This window comes from Anopheles funestus, chromosome 3RL, assembly GCF_943734845.2.
Source record: "Anopheles funestus chromosome 3RL, idAnoFuneDA-416_04, whole genome shotgun sequence".
Taxonomy (NCBI): Eukaryota; Metazoa; Arthropoda; class Insecta; order Diptera; family Culicidae; genus Anopheles; species Anopheles funestus.
Window position 1 is genome coordinate 13,428,203 of NC_064599.1, and position 17,467 is coordinate 13,445,669.

Below are 17,467 nucleotides of genomic sequence, written 5' to 3' on the forward strand. Positions count from 1 at the left end.
TGTTCAATTGAATGAACATGCGATCATTCCTTTCTGTGTCGTATGTAAACGAGTCACGATGTTTTTTGTGAGATGTGTGTGAAAGAGAAGGTGTGCGTTTATGTGCGTGGAAAACTCAGCATAACATTTTCATTGGAGCCAACAACAGGAAAAGCATTTTGTTGAAGAATACTTGATCGGTTGTGTGTACGTGTATGTTTAGCGACTGCTGTCCTACTTCTTCCCACACGCTCGATCATGCTTCTATTATTAATTCTACCCCGTGATGGGTGGTTTGAGTCGTGCCTACTTAGATTTGATTTCTTTTTTGGAGTTTACAAAGGTTTTGCATCTTTATTGAGGGAGAATACCTAGGTAGATTCCTTTTTTTAGTAGAGTGGTGAACAGTGACGATAAAATGGATCGATGTAGATGTATGCGTATGTGCGCTAACCTGCCATTATGAAAACCATGTTAGTTAAAGGTGAAATTAACTAGACATCGTCGCTTTCGATTTCGGATTTTAACGAACCAAAGTGAATGTCTACTTTGAATCAAGCTTTCAAAAGTAAAAGAAACCACATATTGAATTTGGCGAAACACCATAAACATGGGAGACAAAGAAACATATGAATGTGCGTGCGAGTGTGTGTGTGTGCGTAATTCATTCGATTTACTTTACAGCCCAGCAGGATCGGGCAAGGAAGACAAATGTCCTGCGTTGCGTTGTGTTTGTCACCTCGCGTGGTGTGTGTGTGTGCGTGAGCTAGAAAAGTGTGTAAAATGTAAACAAAAACACACTGCAATTGCTGGTGCTGCGACGCATAAACAAACAATTTCGTTTTATTTTACTGCTTTACGGCGACATTTTTGTTTGCATGTAGTGAAAGGATTTCTCGCAAAGTCGTATATGATTCTTTATGTTTTATGAAATTATGCTGAGAACGGCAACGTTTGTCGACAGCGACATCTATACACAGTGCCAAGTGAAAAAACAGCTTTCCGTTCACAACAAAACTGCCAACAAGAAACTGTCAAGCATTGATTTCGTAGTGACAGCTCGAACATGCAGTTAAAAAAAATGCTTTTCTTTGTGACTTGTGATCATTTAAAAATTGTTTGATTGTTTTACAAAATCACTATTACTTTCACTACTTGCCTTAAAACTATTTTTTTCACATAGAACGAAGGAACATATCTCAATCCCCCTTTGCAAATAATACGCATCTACATCATCATCATCATCATTCGTCATCAATAAGAATCAGCTGGTTTCGGTGGTACAAGAACCGTAAATATTATGCTGATGTTTTCTCTCTGTTACTCGCACGATTCTACTCACACCTCACCATCGGTTTGTTCTCATTACACTCGCTTTTACACGCATACACGCACAAACCAAGCGTGTACATACACGGATGCAGTAAAGGGCTACAAACAACGCATTATATGCATCTTTGTCAGACTCTTCCTCTTGTTTGGTGAATGTTCCATTCATCATGTAGGACGTCTCTTTCTTTCCCGTGTCAATGAAATCACGGCAATGTTGCGTTTTCTCGCTCTGTGTCACAATTGCTGTTTTCATTTGCTACTGCTCTTGCATTTTGCTGTATGACAATGTGCGTAGTATTGTGCTACTCAGCCTAGCATCGTATGTGTTTGTTGCGTTCGAGAGTGATGCAAACATATCTAGTGGGAGAAAGAGAGTGAGCGAGCAAGATAAACGAACAACGAACGTTCGAAAGAGAAGGGGGAAAATAAGGGCATCGAATATACGTTTGCTAGAGTAGGATAAGTAGTCACCCTGAACTGTACCTCCCGCTAGCTCCATTTCATTTGATTTAGCACAGTCTCTACATTTGGTACGTCAAAGTGAAAACCATTCAAGACTTGTCTTAGGAGAAGTAAGTAACAGCAATCACAAAATCAATTAAAATTAAGAAAAAGAGAATACAGCATGATATTTGTACAGACGTGCCACGGCAATTTCGCATTCATTTGCATTTTGTGAGGTAAAAAAAAAGGTGTAAGTTTCGTGCAGTTTTAGCACTACACTCCAACTGTACGTCTAGCAAAAGAAGGGGGCCATCCGAATCCGAATAAGTTCGTGCGAAAACGTACCCACCATATACCCACCGTCGGTGTGCACCATCCGTGACCATCGATGCACTTTTCGTGACATTGTGTTTGCGTTTCTAAAGGTGATTTTTTTCCACCCTATCTTTTCCTTCTTCTAGCTCTGCTGTTAGAGTGTTCGGAATCGTCGACGTTTGGAGTCGATGAAGTTTATGTAGCAAAAAAAAAGTGACAAAAACACTCTAGGGGCTGCATCGAAGTAGGTGCAGCAAGCTTGTCAGTTTTCATCTCTCGTGTGGCATTCAGGAGCAAACGGACTTGCATTCTCCAACCCAAAGCAAGAACGGATAAACACGACCAACCAAGACGGAGGTGTTACGACGACGTTGGTGTCTTTTGAGTAGTAGTAGGCTGCGCGAAGACACCACACAGGATCGGAAAAGCGTGAGAGCAGTGTTTTTAGGAAGGAATCAGTGTGGCTCAAGCGCACCTTCGTCTTCTAGATTAATTTTCCTTTTTTGGTAAGTAATTTATAAGGGAGGAATTATTCTATTTCTAATTCGCATTTTTAGAAGTGGCATAGAAATGATATCCGTTTTTTTCCATCAAGGATTTATTGCTGACTAATACACACTGTTTTTTTTCGCATTCTTAAAGCTCAATTTATGCCATTGTGACTTGAACGGTTTGAATGATTCCTTTTAATTGTTTCTTCTTTTTTTCTTTTTGCTTTCTCTTGTGACATTTCCCTTTTTTCCTTCTCCAAACACAACCTGTCCTCGTCTGGTCGTAGAGTTTGAATGGTGCCCTCGATAGAAACTCAAAATTGATTGCCTTCGGAAACCGATTGGCGGCGGCTCTTCGGCAAGGTCCTGCTCGTCCTCGTCGTCGTCGGACGAAGACCTCAATGAACGACCACCACCAGCGCAGCGGAGGAAGTTCTCGTGCCAGACTACGCAAGACTTGCCGCCAGCCGACGGAATCGGAATCGTGGTCGTTGTTGTAGACAGTCAGCCGGAGCCGGAGCAGGAACGCGAAACAGTTGGTAGGAGTTTCGCGGTGGCAGAACCGGAGCAACAGCGAGAACAGCAGCAGAGGCAACTAGTGGGAGGTGTCGAACTCGTACAAGAGGAGCAACCGATCGAGCAGCATCTCCAGCGACGCCTGGCTGTGGCCGAACGGGAGAAGGAGGAACGGGAGGGCGACGATAGTCGTCCTGCTGCTGCCACCACTACCGCCGCTAGTCGTCGAAGGTCGCGCGTAGTGATAGTGCCAGGTGGTGGAGGAGGCGGAAGTGGAGGCAGAAGCGAAGGCGGAAGTGGTGGAGTTGAGGAAGGTATCGCTGACGGAACTGTTGGTGTTGTTAGTGGTGGTGGTGGTAGTGGTAGCGTCGCGCTAGCAGGATTACCCACCGAGTCAGCGGAACGCATTTGCTCGAAACGCCGTAGCACGAGAACGGCCACACAGCGGCACAGTAGCGCAGCATCCGTCGAAAGTGAACCCCATACGGGCGGTCTAGTGGTGCAGCACCATCTCGGTGAGGCTTGCAGTCCGTGCCGTGTTCGATCGTCCTCCTCCACGTCGTCGATTCAGTCGCTGCGTCAGCAAAGCACGGTTGGTACGAGCGACGGGCATTCACTTCATCATCATCATCATCAGCAGCAACATAATCGTTCCGCACGCGCGTTAGACACATCCGATAGCAACAAAGACTCGGTGCAGCGTCATCGGGAAGACGACGCAATCGAGCGCAGGGAGGTAGCGGCCGAACCCGGTGCAGTAGTGGAGGAAGCGAGCAACTGCTACTACATTGCCGCGAGTAGCGAGCAGCAGCAGCAGCAGCAGCAGCGTAGTGACGAAGACGACGATTGCAGTCCACGTTCGAAACGCCGGCGAAAGATGTTGAACGATAACGTCGGTGGTGGTAATCGGAACGGCGCCGCCCCCGGTCTTGCACCGGCGGCCCCCTCCTCGACCGCCTCCCCGATGGACGCGTCAAACTGTGATCTGAATGGTCACACCGTGGCCAACAGTAGTAGCAGCAGCAGCAGCAACAACAACAGTAGTAGTAGTAATAACGCCACCGTTAGCAATAATAGTAGCAACAACCCAGCCGAGAACGACAATGGTATGGGCAACAACAACAATGGACTGACTGCGAACGGTGATACAGGTGGTGGTGGTGGTGGTGGTGGTGGTGGTGGTGGATCACGCCCCTCACCAGCTCAGCGTACCGTGAAGCTGGACCGCACGAATCAGGACATCGTGCGATTGATCGGGCAGCATCTGAAAGACATTGGGCTGGAGCGCAGCGCTGAGATGCTGATGCAGGAATCGGGCTGTTGTTTGGAGCATCCGGCCGCCACCAAGTTCCGCATCCACGTGCTGTCCGGCGACTGGAACAAGGCGGACCACGATCTGCAGGAGCTGCAAACGATGGTCGACATCCGGACCGATCGGGCGAGCATGAACGAGATGAAGTTCCTGCTGCTCGAACAGAAGTATCTGGAGTATCTCGAGGAGGGCCGTCCGATCGATGCGCTGCATGTGCTGCGCAACGAGCTGACACCGTTACAGCACAAGACACCGCGCGTCCATCAGCTGTCGTCGTACATGATGTGCACGAACAACCAGGAGCTGTATGCGCGGGCCGGCTGGGAGGGCAAGGGTTCCAAATCGCGCACCCGACTGATGGATCGGCTTCAGTCGTACCTGCCGGCGACGGTAATGCTACCTCCGCGGCGACTCCGCTCGCTGCTCGTACAGGCGGTCGAGCTACAGAACGAACGCTGCCAGTGCCACGATATGACGTGGAGCACCAGCATCGACAGTGTGTCGCTGCTGGTCGACCATAACTGCAGTGCGGACGGATTCCCGCTCCAGCCGCTCCAGGTGCTGAACGATCACTCGGACGAGGTGTGGTTCTGCAAGTTCTCGCCGGACGGGCGACGTCTTGCGACCGGCTCGAAGGATAACAGCGTGATCGTTTGGGAGGTGGACCCGGTAAAGCTGCTCCTGCGCAACAAACGCTCGTTCGAGGGCCACACGTACGGCGTGTCGTACATTGCCTGGAGCCCGGACTCGAAACACTTCATCGCTTGCGGACCGGACGACTGTCCCGATCTGTGGATCTGGGACGTGGAGCAGGAAAAGCTGGTGACGAAATTCTCACACTCGACCGACGACAGCTTAACGTGTGCCGCGTTCAACCGCGACGGCACACGGTTCGTGACCGGCGGCACGCGCGGCCAGTTCTATCTGGTCGATCTGGACGGCATGCTGCACGACAACTGGGAGGGTGTGCGCGTCAACGGTCTCGCCTTCCTGTCGGATAACAAAACAGTGCTGGCAGCCGACACGCACTACCGGATACGGGGGTACAGCTTCGACAATCCGCGCACCGATTACGGCATCGTGCAGGAACAGTGCCCGATCATGACGTTCTCGGTGAACTCGGCCGACCGGCTCGCGCTGCTCAATATCTCCTCCCAGGGATTGCATCTGTGGGATCTGCAGGACAAGTGTCTGGTGCGACGGTTCCAGGGTGTCACGCAGGGCAACTACACCATCTACTCGTGCTTCGGCGGCGTGAACGAAAGTTTCGTCGCCAGCGGAAGCGAAGATAACAAGGTGTACATATGGCACATCCGCCGGGAGGAACCGCTGGCCACGCTGATCGGCCATACGCGCACGGTGAACTGTGTCAGCTGGAACCCGGTCTACCCGTCACTGTTGGCGTCCGCTTCGGACGATGGGACGGTGCGCATCTGGGGCCCGCAGCAATCGCAAACGCAGTGGAATGCGAACGGTGCGTCCGGTTCGCTGCAACAGGCCAACCAACATTCGTCGCAGGCGCACACGAATGGTAGTGCCGGTGCCGCCGATAGTGCCTCGATCAGTTCGACCGGATCTGCAACCTCAACATCATCATCAACCTCATCGTCGTCCGGCGGAAGCGGCGGTGGTGCTGGCGGTTCCGGTCAACCACCGAACGCCGGTGGCGGCGGAACTGGCGGCAGTATCGAAGTTCTATCGACATCGTCCTGGAATATCACATAATGTTAGGTGAGTGAGGGAAATGAGGGTACGAAAACTAGTATCAAATAAGCGAGTAATGGTCAAGAAAGGTTAAGGGGCTGTCTTCCTAATTATCGGGGCAAAAGAGGATAAAGGAACAGGATGGAAGACAGCGCATTTAGTTCTAAACTTTGCAGCTACTATAAGGGTTGTTTCCATTAATGAGTGAATGCATACAACTGCACTGATTACTGTAGACAATCATTGCGCGTCTCCATTGGACATATATGTACACCTCGTCGTGTTACGCTGTCCTAGTGTTTGTGTAGAATTAGTTGAAGCCGTTGACAGTGTGTAGGGGGCGAGATCGAGAGCGAGCGAAAATGCACAACCAAACAACCCACGACAGCGTGGATTGAGGCGAATGGCCAACTCAGGAACGGTGCGCGAAAATAAGGAAAAGAAAGCGAGCGAATGCTCTCGCGCGCTCGGTAACCTTCCTGTCGGCAGTGCACTCGACGCACTGCAACTTGATAAGCATACCTAGGCCTTGGTTTTAAATTCCATCTATTACACCCGTACACCGCTAACCGAGAGTTGCGTTTTACAGCAGCGGGTTTTTCATTTTCTGTTTATTTTTTCTTGCACCAGTAAAATGAATGCAAACAAGATAAGCGACGAGAAAGGAAAGCACCAATCGATTGATGCATTCGGTTAAAAATAGCAACTATGTGTTTTAAATATAGATAATGCAACAGGGGCATAGCGAAATAATAAATTTTGTTGGGTCCGCGGTCGGGTTTTGTACGATTTTAACACTTGAAGCGAAAAAAGGTGTCACGGCTGTGTAAAGCGAAATTACATTTTGTTTACAAGTATTAGATAACTTCTGATTATGTTGTACGTTTTTTTTTCTACATTTTTTCTTTGCAGATATTTAAAACCCCCCCCCCCCCCCCCCCCCCTCGGTCTCAAGAGCGTATATTTAAGCGAAAGGTTGTCCACCAACGCTCACAGCGCCGCAAAAACAAATGAGAAAGGTGTTTGTGAGTACTGCGTGTGGTGTGCTGTGTACTGCCGTTGTACTGCTGAGCCTCGTAGCTCTCTGTTGTTGTTGTTGTTGTCTGCAATCGTCGGTTCCTTGTTGCTGGGCAAAGGTTACACAAGTGGCAATAAAGCGGAAGCGGGAAGCATATCGCAGCATGCCTACGGGGGAAGTCCGCCGGCACGGGACGTACACATCGATTCGACCAGCAGACACACTGTCGGGTGTAATAGAACTATGTTATAAAGCAAAATCATAAAAGATTGTATGAAACTTATAATACCGCAATCTAGCGATTTACGGTAGTTTTAATAATCGAACGACGAAATAAAACAAACAAATGTAAGAGAAATCATACAAAAGCGCAATAGTGCAATGAGCGTAATGATGATGCAGAAGAGGAAAACAAAAACGAACACACACAACAGCAGGTTACGAAGGAGTAAAACAAAAACTTTAAGAGAAAAGCCAATGGGAAGTTTCGAAGGATATAAATGCTAAGAGATGAATCTTAAGATAAGCTTAAGTGAGAAGCAAATGCAATTCATTCGCACGTAGCAGGAAAAAGAAAAGAATCCAAGTATAATATAACTCAGTAGAAGCATATATTAATGCAAACAAAACTAGACCCGAATTGGATATAAGGCAAATAAAGCGTTTAACCATTCAAGGAAACGTTGAAACATGTCAAACGATGAGTAGAGATACAAGCAAACATTTTCATTCGATCGATACGAATCGAAGCAACCGAGTGATAAAAGCAGCAGCAAAAAGAACAACAACAGAACGAAGCAGCACACACACACACAACAAGGGTTTGGTTTAGAAGTTTGGCTTAGAGTAATTATAGTAAGAAAAGCTGAGCGCACGCAAGTACTGATACTGAGGCGAACGGTAACGGTTTGCGTACAGTATATGCAATAAAACAGGTTGAAACATTGAAAACAAACCGAAAATCGTGAATATTTAAGGAGAAAAAAAACAGAAGAGGAAACAAAAAAGTGAGCAAACAAGCTTCCCGAAGCTGCGCCGAAGATCACCTAGAATGCATGTGTTTTTTTTCTTCCTTCTTTTCGTTTTACTACATGATGGTTAGGGCCCTTAGCTCGTTAAGCCTTGATGAGGAGCGTGCCGAAAAAAAAACGTTTGTAACTTTACAAACACAATTCGGTTTGATTGTTTTTTGCTCGTACTTTGCTAGATAAAAAAGAAACGTAATGGATCCGTTCATGTAAGGTAAATATTAGAGTAATTTAGTGTTTTTTTTTTCATTTTATTTTATCCTTCTCATTGGAAAATAATAAAACGAATGATGGAATTTGCTTCTTTGTTTTTGATTAGTCGAGCTTCTCGATACCATTCTTCATAATCGTTTTCTTTATTATTTACTCGAAAAAAAAACATGAGAATTTATTTAAGATGATCATAAGCTTATGCGAGAATTTATTTGCCGTTGCAAAACACATCCTCGTTCGTTCACACCCGCCTCTGGTTTGCAGCCTGTTTAGCAAAGTAAAAGGTTAAAATATTTTTTCATTCGAATGCAGTTACGAAAGGCGTAATGAAGCTTAACAGTAGGATCAAGCAATCTTATCAATTAAAAAACAAACACAAACCAACATGAACACAATACAACACACACAAAACATAAAACACATGCTGACTCTAACATTAGAAAGAAAATGATCGGTTAGTTATGCGAAAACATACGATTGTGCTGATGTGAGGAGAAAAGTGACAACAAATGGATATAAAGAATGAAAGGTTTTTGTTGATTGAAAAATAAATAAGATAAAAAAACGAACATACTACGCTATGTGGTAATCGCTTGGAGTATTTTGTATTTTTGTTATGAAGCGATGAGAAGATTCAAGTACAACGAAACAATTTATTCGTTTTGGTAAATGCAATTAGCACTGCCAAGATATTAATGTTTTGCAGAAGAAGAACAGCTGAGTGATTTTGTACACATCCGAAGTGAAGTAAATTTTTGGACTAGAAAGTTTTTATGTTTATCATTACTATTATCGTCTCTTTCCCTGTCGTTGAAATCTTCTCCAAATTCTCCAGAAACCTGCTCCGTTTCAGCTATCAACATAACATTCATCTTTCACTGTTGATTAACGCTATGTTTGAATAGAGTGAACATGAGAAATAAGGCTCATAGGAATCAACTCTTCGCAGAATATAAGACATTTTGTACTTTCTTTCCGAGCAACATCTCCGCTTCGCCGGTAAAGCAATAATGGTGGCAAAGTTCTTTTTGTTTACAGTTTTTTTATTTCACTTTTCAATTCTACCACTTAATCTTTACTGACACGATTCTACTCATTATAACGAGATGCGTTTCGCACGCGACACGCTTCCTTCTCGTTCCCGGTGCCTTCGATAGTATTCCCAACTTAATTTTTTTTGTTTGCACGAGAAAGAAAACATAGTAAAAACAGAAAACACTACCAAGACAAAGTCTGTTCGGTGCTTGTTTTTTTTTTAAACCCATACGAAAACGAATAAGGATAGATTAGACGTTACATACACATATACATAATTACAAATGTCTTCGCCGATCGCTTGGGATACCTGCCAAAAATGCATTATGCGCGCACAATTTACTTTTATACATATTACATTCAATAAATTACGTACACCTTTCGATGCGCAAAGCACAAATACGCACGCACACACATACACCCACACGTCTACCAACGTAAGACAAATTCTCAAGGCTTCAGATAAAAAAAAACATTAAACATCACCTACTTTGTTTGTCTTTTCGCGTGTGTGAAAAGAAAACTTAACGTAATACCCTTCTAAACTTTTTGCTTCCATTTAACATTAGTTTCTTTGCTGTAAAACATGTACTGCACTGTGATTATATTGCGTTGACCAAACGTCTTTCTTTTCCCCTCTAAAATATCACAAAGCAGATTGTACCGTGTTCATGTACCGCACGGTTTTAAGGTGAAAATGTTCTACAAAATTTGCCAAAGTTAACAATAATTCTAATATTTAGACATCGATGAACAACAAAGCTTAACTAAAAGATCGTTCCCAATTCGGCTAGACAATCATTCTCGCATCTCATTTTGTTCCTAACGTCCATATGTGTGTGTGTGCGCGTGTGTACTTGTGCGGATGTCTTCGGGCACATCTGACTCACATCAGCATGATGAAGAGAAGTTTCTTCCTTTGCCGTTTTTTCTTAAGCCATGGCCAGCCAGGCTAAAAAGATGAGCGCCACGTACAGGAACACACTCGACAGGAACTGGTCCTCCTCGCCTTCGCGCGTATTCTCCCGCGTCACATTGCCCGCACCGCGGAAATCGCCGAAGTTGAGCGTGGAGGTAAAGAACCCGAACGGGAACGCACCGATACCGAACGACATATGGAAGCTGCCGTCCCCGGTGAAGCTCTGAAATCCGTGCGGCTGTTCCGGCTCGGTACGCTGACCGGCCGGCCGCGGTGGTACGGTTTTGCGCGGATCTTCTTTGCTGCCGCCACGCCCATACAGCGGTATGACCTTCTCCTTGCTGATGGACGATTTGCACACCGGGCAGGTGTTGCGGTACCCGTTCATCCACTGGTGAATGCACGGCCAGCAGAACAGATGCCCACACATGCTGACCACCGCATCCTTGGCCGTGTCTAAGCAGATGTTACACTCAAACATGGAGTCGTCCTTTTTCTCCTCCTCCCCACCGGTGCCCGTGTCGGTCGAGGACGGTCCAGCTGCACCTTCCCCTTCGCCACCACCACCACTCTCCTCGGTGACATTTTCTAGCTGTATCTTGGTTTTACTGTTCGATGCACTGCCACCGGCGTCGTTCGATTCATTTGCTAGCGTTCGCTTAGTGCTGTAGCTGGTACTGCTGCTGCTGCTGCTGCTTCCGGGCCCATCCGAACCGATCAAGGAAAAGCTGTACGATGTCGAAGGTTTACCACTGTCCGTCGTCGTCGTCGACGCCGTCGAGGTAGACGATGAGGACGTGTCCTCGTTGAGATCCTCTAGCAATGGAGCGGTGGGCGATGTACCCACGGCCGGAGGAATATCTGTCGTTGATGCCATTCCGATGGAATTAGGACAATTTCGCCACCTAAAAACGAAAAAAGGGAGAAACAATTAGCAACGCCTGCCTGTTCGATCGTTCTACTCGACTAGATCAATACATTGTAAAGATTACTAAACACGTGGCTTCTAAAACTGTACCCAAAAGCTCCCATAGCAACGCCTTGTCATCGGATCGGTTGTAGCAAAAAAGGTTTTTTTCCTCTGTCAACAAACCAACAAGCTTGCAGCAATCGTATATGGAAAGCGTTGCATCGATGGTCAACGACTTCACACGTCGGAAGAAGTGGAAGTTTGAAAGCCAGTTTAACCACTCTCGATATTTCATCCGTTTCAGGGTGGCTCCAGCCAGGGTGGTTTCCGTTTTGGTATATATATATATGAGAATTTGGTGCAGCAAAAATCAACAGTGAAGGATAAAGAATTTTTTCTTCTTCTTCAAGGTTGCAACCTTGTGGAGTTTATTTTTTTTCTTGCCATTTGCATACAAATGAACATGAACCGGGTTAGTGATTCTTGAACGAGAACGTATTGAGTTGTTTTTCTTCAAAATTTGAAACATTCAAAAGAGCAATATGTTGTTTTGTGCGTGGAATAACATGCGTAAACAAACAGTTTCCTACTTCCTTTTTGCTATTGTTATGAAAGAATGGTCACCATCTTTTACATTACGCACGCAACGCAGCTGCCTAACAACGTCGGTGGGCCGATCGTAAGAGAGGATGTACGTCGCATATCGAACACCAATCAAATGGATGTACAAAAAACTCTACTATATCTGACCAACACGGTGGTATTAGAAACACGTAAACGCAATACATTTGTGACGTGTCCTTTTTCGATGGTAGAGGGTTTTTTATGCTAATTACGGCGTCTTGGAAGTGGCGTCCACGTCATCATCAAACATTAACGATTCAGTTACGAAGCAAATTCAGGTTATTACAGGGTGAACTGTTTTGAAATGATTTCCGTTTAATCTAGTATCCGGTGCTCTTAAAATAAAATGTTTGAAGGTGTGAAAAGAGATGTCTGTAAATAATTGTGTTTCAAACAGAGAAAAAAAAACAATCTGCACGTAAACGCAAAAATAAAAAAAATTGCGCCGAAGAGGTTGTACCCTGACCAGATTACTTCTCACGACGGGAACATGCGTATGCATTGAATTGATAAGAATCTTGTCAACTGCGTCATTCCCTATTAAGGTTATAGCGCCCTCAACCTAGTGTACCTACTGTGGTATGTATTCTTAGTTCATTGATAGAGCAACTACTTGATTCTTTAAGTGCATATAGAGCATAAAACACACAGAAACCAAACGTCCCTGACCGCCGCGATATTCGGTGCAAAACGGTGCCTTACTTTGAATAATTTAAAATCTTTTTTCTTGTTCTTTGTTTTGCTTACTCCCCCCCTTTCTCCCCTCCCTGCCATTATGAATATGAGGTGGGAAGGGGAGGGTTTTTAACAGACCAAGCAACAACAATTTAGCCAAACCTAACTTCAAGGTTACGGACGGGTCTTTTTGCGACAACACAACCGGTAACCGGCAGCGACAGGACCGAGACCATTTGTGGCGACCCAAATTGTTTCTCAGTTTAATGTTTCGTATGAGTGCAGCATACGTGCCCGTACGCTGGAAATATGAAAGGTGCAACAAAAAAAAATTGCCCTGCGCCGTACATAAATATGCATGTAGCCACATACGGATAGATGGATCGCTTAACCCCTACACAGTAGGGCATGACGGTAGGCCGATGCAATACCCTCCCCTCCCCCCTGTCCGGTATGCCCTTGAACGAAGGTGTACGTAGCGGTGGTGTGTTGGAAGCGATAGTGAAAATTGACCAAAGAATATCTGTATCTCTCATTGCCGTTGGGATGGATTTCAAAACCGCAAAACCACGTTACGGATGGATGGATGGGCATATTCATGAGCTAATGTTTGCCCCCCCCGGGTTTGCCGATATTGGCTGCTGGCTTGATGACTAAAGAGAAGCACTTAATTAGCACACCGTTGAATGGTGATGATAGTGGACGAGAAAAAAGGCACCCTCGACACGCACGCCACGGCACACTAGATGTTAGAAGTCATTCAACCAGCAAAAATATGTTTCTACGACGAAAACTACCCAAAAAGCGATTTCACAGGCGAAGTGAAACCAAGCCAAAACCCGTAGCTTAAAACGATGAAGATCATCGTTGGCGTGTGATTTGTGGCAGGCACGCACGACGACATTTGTTATGGTTTTTTTCCGCGCGTTTACGTGTGTGTTGTAGCCGAGATAGGGCACTTGGGCGCATTATCAAATCATGCCACAACAACCCCACTTCATCATGTGATGAGCAACGGGCAGATACACGGAGCCATCGTCGTTGACCGTGCGATATGGCCATTTCAATGACGGGCACACGTGTGTGTGGTGCACACCTTTCGAAAAACGTTTCCATATTTCCGCCAGATTCGCCATTCGCCTGCGGCGCTGCTTCGGCGTTAGAGTAGTCAATGTGCGCTTCCTGGTCTCGATGGTGCGCATCAACCAAAAACCGGTCGGAATCATCTTTAGGCTATCGATCTAGTTTGCCTAGTCCGGTGTCAACATGGACCAATTTATTTCAACTTCCCGGTTCGAATCTCGCGCAAAACATTGTCACCCACTCAATGGTACCTCCTCCTGGGGGCGAATGTGGTGGTCGACATACATTATGAAGGTCGCCGCACAGTAATTCAGCTCCTTCGCATAATTTTACACTGAAAATGGAAGCATGAAAAAAAAACATGAATCAGGTAACTGGAGAAAAAAAATCCCAAACCCGATGTGTATGCAGGACATTTTTGTATCAACCAGGAGGTAACGTGCATCAGATAGGCAAATAAAAACCACATAACTAGAGAATGGATAAAGTTCAAGCAGCAAAACTGGTTTTTAACGCTTCACATGTCTTTCACAAAAGCAAAAAAAGGATATCTACTTTATGGCCGAAGTCACGTACACCGTGGTCTACAACTTACTCCCGGATGATGGTTGAAGGATTAGAGCAATAGCACAAACCACATTAATTTGCAGTCTATCTAATACAACCGTTCCACCGAATAAACTGACGATAACGCCTTGCCTTGCTAACTAGATCAAACAGTTCAACGTTTGTGGTGTTGATCCAATTAACCAAAATATGCTTACAATGGTTCCAATCACGACACCACCCTCTAAAATACACCCCGAAAAAAAAAATGTATGTACCAACAGCGCACAGGCGCACTATGTACTGTGCTGGTGAACGTCAATTGCCTACACGGCATGGGGAGCGCAAAACAGATGCATACAAAACAAATCACAAACCGGGCGGACATTATTTTCCAACCCAAGGAGGACATGATGGAGGGAGTGATATTGTGCTGGGGTTTTTTGGTGCAGCACTAACTTGTGACATCCCTGTTTGTTTGCACACACACACACAAAACAACGAACACACGCACAACGGCACAGAGTGGCTTTGCTTCTTTCTCACCCCTTCGTTTTGGGGGGTGATAGTGGGTATTCATCGCTTCATATTCCCCCCAAGTTCGCGACGTTTCGATCGCATTCGATTGGTACGCTCAGATTCACTTTCCAACTGAATGGGTATTCACTATCCTTGGCAATAGTTGGCCGTTCGTAGTAAATGGATTGATGACTTTTTTGTTGCTGTTAAAAACAACGAAACCTCCCAACGCCAGTTTTCCACTATCAGATACACAACGAAAGCTTTGGATACGATTGTTAGACACAGATAGCACAGTAGAAATTGGAACTCCGCAAACTAAGGCACATCAACTGTAGAAAACACTCACTAGAATTTGGAATGCAGCACTCCGCGGCTTCTGCTCACGTAAATTACGTTCGGCTCGTATTCAACAAAGAGACACGTACGTATATTGCGATATCAGGTGATTGTTCCGATGAGTCTCTACCATCCATTAAATTATTCGCGACTGATTGCTGACTGGATTCAAACAATTCCTTCACAAATGGTTGCTGCTGCCATTTATGTGGCCAACATCAACAAGAGGAGAAGAGAACGGGGCGATAAATGCACTACAACTTGAACGTAATTTCACGTGGACTTAATGAACGTCCACACCGTTTTAAAATTCGTTTGCGTGTGATGAAATAATATTTTCCTTTTGCTACGTCTGACAGCTGTCCCACCTCGGGCCGATTCGTAGCTGTCACACTGTTGACAGTTTTCATACTAAAGCCCGGTTGACACAAATATGTTTGCCACCGCAGAAAGGAACTGAACTAGGTATTTACGATTGTTTTTGATTATTCAGACTTTATATACGTAATTCGTTATCTTGAGATGAATTTTATGCGTTGATAAGGTTCGTACGAATGTTCCAAAAATAGGGAAAAGTGTTCGCTACAGAAAGCAGCTTGATGACTGTCAACATCAGTGTCAGTACGGTATACCGTTAGTACGGTTCAACAAAACACTGCGACCTAATTCTTGGTACAAATCGACGCAAAAAGTGTGAAATTCAAATAAAATACTGCTCCGTACAGTGCATTACTGCAGGCCTAACAAATAGTTTGTAAAGTTGAATGTTTGTAACCCAAAACCTGCTCTATTGTCCACGTTAAAGGCAAGCTTACACTCGATTGACCTCTTTTCCTTCTCGGTAAGAAAAACCTTTGACCTATGTGCCGAGGTTTGGTTGCTGTATTTGTGCACCACTGTTTACGATCGTGGTGCTATCTGCCGGGGTGCTTATCAAGTGAAATAATCGCCCATTATCCGACAGAGACTAAACTTTGGTTGGCCTTCTGGTACACTTGCTCAAAGTTCGTATCTGGCTTGTCGCGAGAACCCAAGAAGGACTGGCCGTCCAACTGTATTATCACCAGATAATGCAAGAAGCTTTATCATTTGGTTCGCTTCTCGCACGATCGTTCTCTTCTTTTTGCGAAGTGATAACTAGAGTAAATTGTAACTTGATACGGTCCTGACGTACGGTGTGTGTTTTCCATTCTAAATTTGCATTTTGCACCGGTATGACACGAAACAATCGAGTAATAATTATAAATTAATTTTATTTAATTACAGCTCACTTTTCACATCGTATTTTTAACTCCTGCTTGGTGTTTGACCTTTTAAAAAGCCGACAATATGTCCCTTTCGAGACCGATTTACAACCTGCTCGGTTCCTACCTGGAACAACTCTTCGAGCATCCACTTCGTACGAAAGCGTTAACGAGGTAAGGTTATTCACCACGTTCAGCAACTGGTTCCGGGTGTACTGGTATTTGTCACAGGGCTATATAATTTTCGTTCCAGCTGCGTTATTGCATCCTCCGCGAACTTGGTCTCACAGAAGCTCGGTGGTGTCAAGCAAGTCAACAAGGATTCGGTGCTGGCGTACGGTTTGTTCGGCCTGATCTTTACTGGCCCACTGTCGCATTTCTTCTACAGCTGGCTAGATCGTGTTACTAATGATACCCGCTTCAAGAAGCTATTAATGTTGCTTGGAGAGCGAACCTTATTTGCGCCAGTCATTACCGCCCTGTCGCTGTACTTTATCTCGCGATTTGAGTACAAAAGTCACGACGAAGCGTTCGTCAATTTGATTACCCAGTTTCGTAGCATTCTGCGGGGTAATTGGAAATTCCTTACATTGCCTGTATTCATCAACTTCAACTACGTTCCACCTATGGTAAGTAGAATGTTGAAAATTGTCTAAATAGTACAGTAAAATAATTTAAAATTTTCCATTTCTTTTAACCTCCCGTTTAGCTGCGCGTTCTTTTTGCCAACATCATTGGATTCTGTTGGATGGTTGTGTTGTCTACTAAGAGAAGAAAAGCAGAACTGCGCCGCCAACAGCAGGCACAGGACAAGAGCAAATCCACCTGATCAACTCCCATTTGACTCCCTGGGAAGCAGCATATGGAACGGAACAGAACTTAATCGTCTGCCAGGAACACTGCATTTGTTTGTATAATATTAAATATTCCAGTACCCGGGTACATATAACGTTTGATGGAGTAGAAACGAGAACAAAAATACGCACTGTATGGCTAGGTAAGGGGTTTGGGAACGAACGAAAGAGTTTAACGAAAATAAAAACCTTACGATGGGGAAATATAATGTTACAAATTTCGGTGTTGTTATTAATTCGATTGTAATACAAATAAATTCAACCATTATCGTTTTGCTAGTCTTGAATATTTATATGTTTCTTTTTATTTACTAGAAGGTTCATGATCGTCTTCTGAATCAAAAATAGTTAGCAAAGAAATTTTACA

At 45.0% G+C, this 17,467-nt stretch overlaps 3 protein-coding genes across 15 annotated transcripts; 2 read left to right on the forward strand and 1 right to left on the reverse strand.

Moving 5' to 3' along the window:
- The first annotated feature begins 58 nt into the window (after positions 1-58).
- Positions 59-7,031, forward strand: LOC125772363 (WD repeat-containing protein 26 homolog). The gene is made up of 3 exons (XM_049444012.1): positions 59-67; positions 2,872-6,120; positions 7,006-7,031. The coding sequence occupies exons 1-2, from the start codon at positions 59-61 to the stop codon at positions 6,112-6,114; spliced, it is 3,252 nt and encodes a 1,083-aa protein (XP_049299969.1). The 3' UTR covers positions 6,115-6,120; positions 7,006-7,031.
- Positions 7,032-9,543: 2,512 nt separating this feature from the next.
- Positions 9,544-15,375, reverse strand: LOC125771487 (E3 ubiquitin-protein ligase RNF185-like). 10 transcript variants are annotated; one of them, XM_049442159.1, is made up of 3 exons: positions 15,013-15,375; positions 13,850-13,932; positions 9,544-11,211 (listed from the first exon to the last, which is right to left on the reverse strand). In XM_049442159.1, exons 2-3 carry the CDS (start codon positions 13,879-13,881, stop codon positions 10,320-10,322), a joined length of 924 nt encoding a protein of 307 aa, XP_049298116.1. In that variant the 5' UTR covers positions 13,882-13,932; positions 15,013-15,375; the 3' UTR covers positions 9,544-10,319. The 10 variants fall into 10 exon arrangements, with proteins under 10 accessions (XP_049298116.1, XP_049298119.1, XP_049298120.1 ...); XM_049442162.1 differs by having other exon boundaries at positions 13,884-13,932; positions 15,013-15,374; XM_049442163.1 differs by lacking the exon at positions 15,013-15,375 and adding an exon at positions 14,194-14,342 and having other exon boundaries at positions 13,884-13,932.
- A 16-nt stretch (positions 15,376-15,391) lies between these two features.
- On the forward strand, positions 15,392-17,387 carry LOC125771493 (PXMP2/4 family protein 3). Of its 4 annotated transcripts, none has more exons than XM_049442177.1 (4): positions 15,392-15,467; positions 16,269-16,420; positions 16,500-16,875; positions 16,956-17,387. In XM_049442177.1, exons 2-4 carry the CDS (start codon positions 16,332-16,334, stop codon positions 17,073-17,075), a joined length of 585 nt encoding a protein of 194 aa, XP_049298134.1. In that variant the 5' UTR covers positions 15,392-15,467; positions 16,269-16,331; the 3' UTR covers positions 17,076-17,387. The 4 variants fall into 4 exon arrangements, with proteins under 4 accessions (XP_049298134.1, XP_049298135.1, XP_049298131.1 ...); XM_049442178.1 differs by lacking the exon at positions 15,392-15,467 and adding an exon at positions 15,523-15,546; XM_049442174.1 differs by lacking the exon at positions 15,392-15,467 and adding an exon at positions 15,586-15,843.
- Positions 17,388-17,467: the final 80 nt, after the last annotated feature.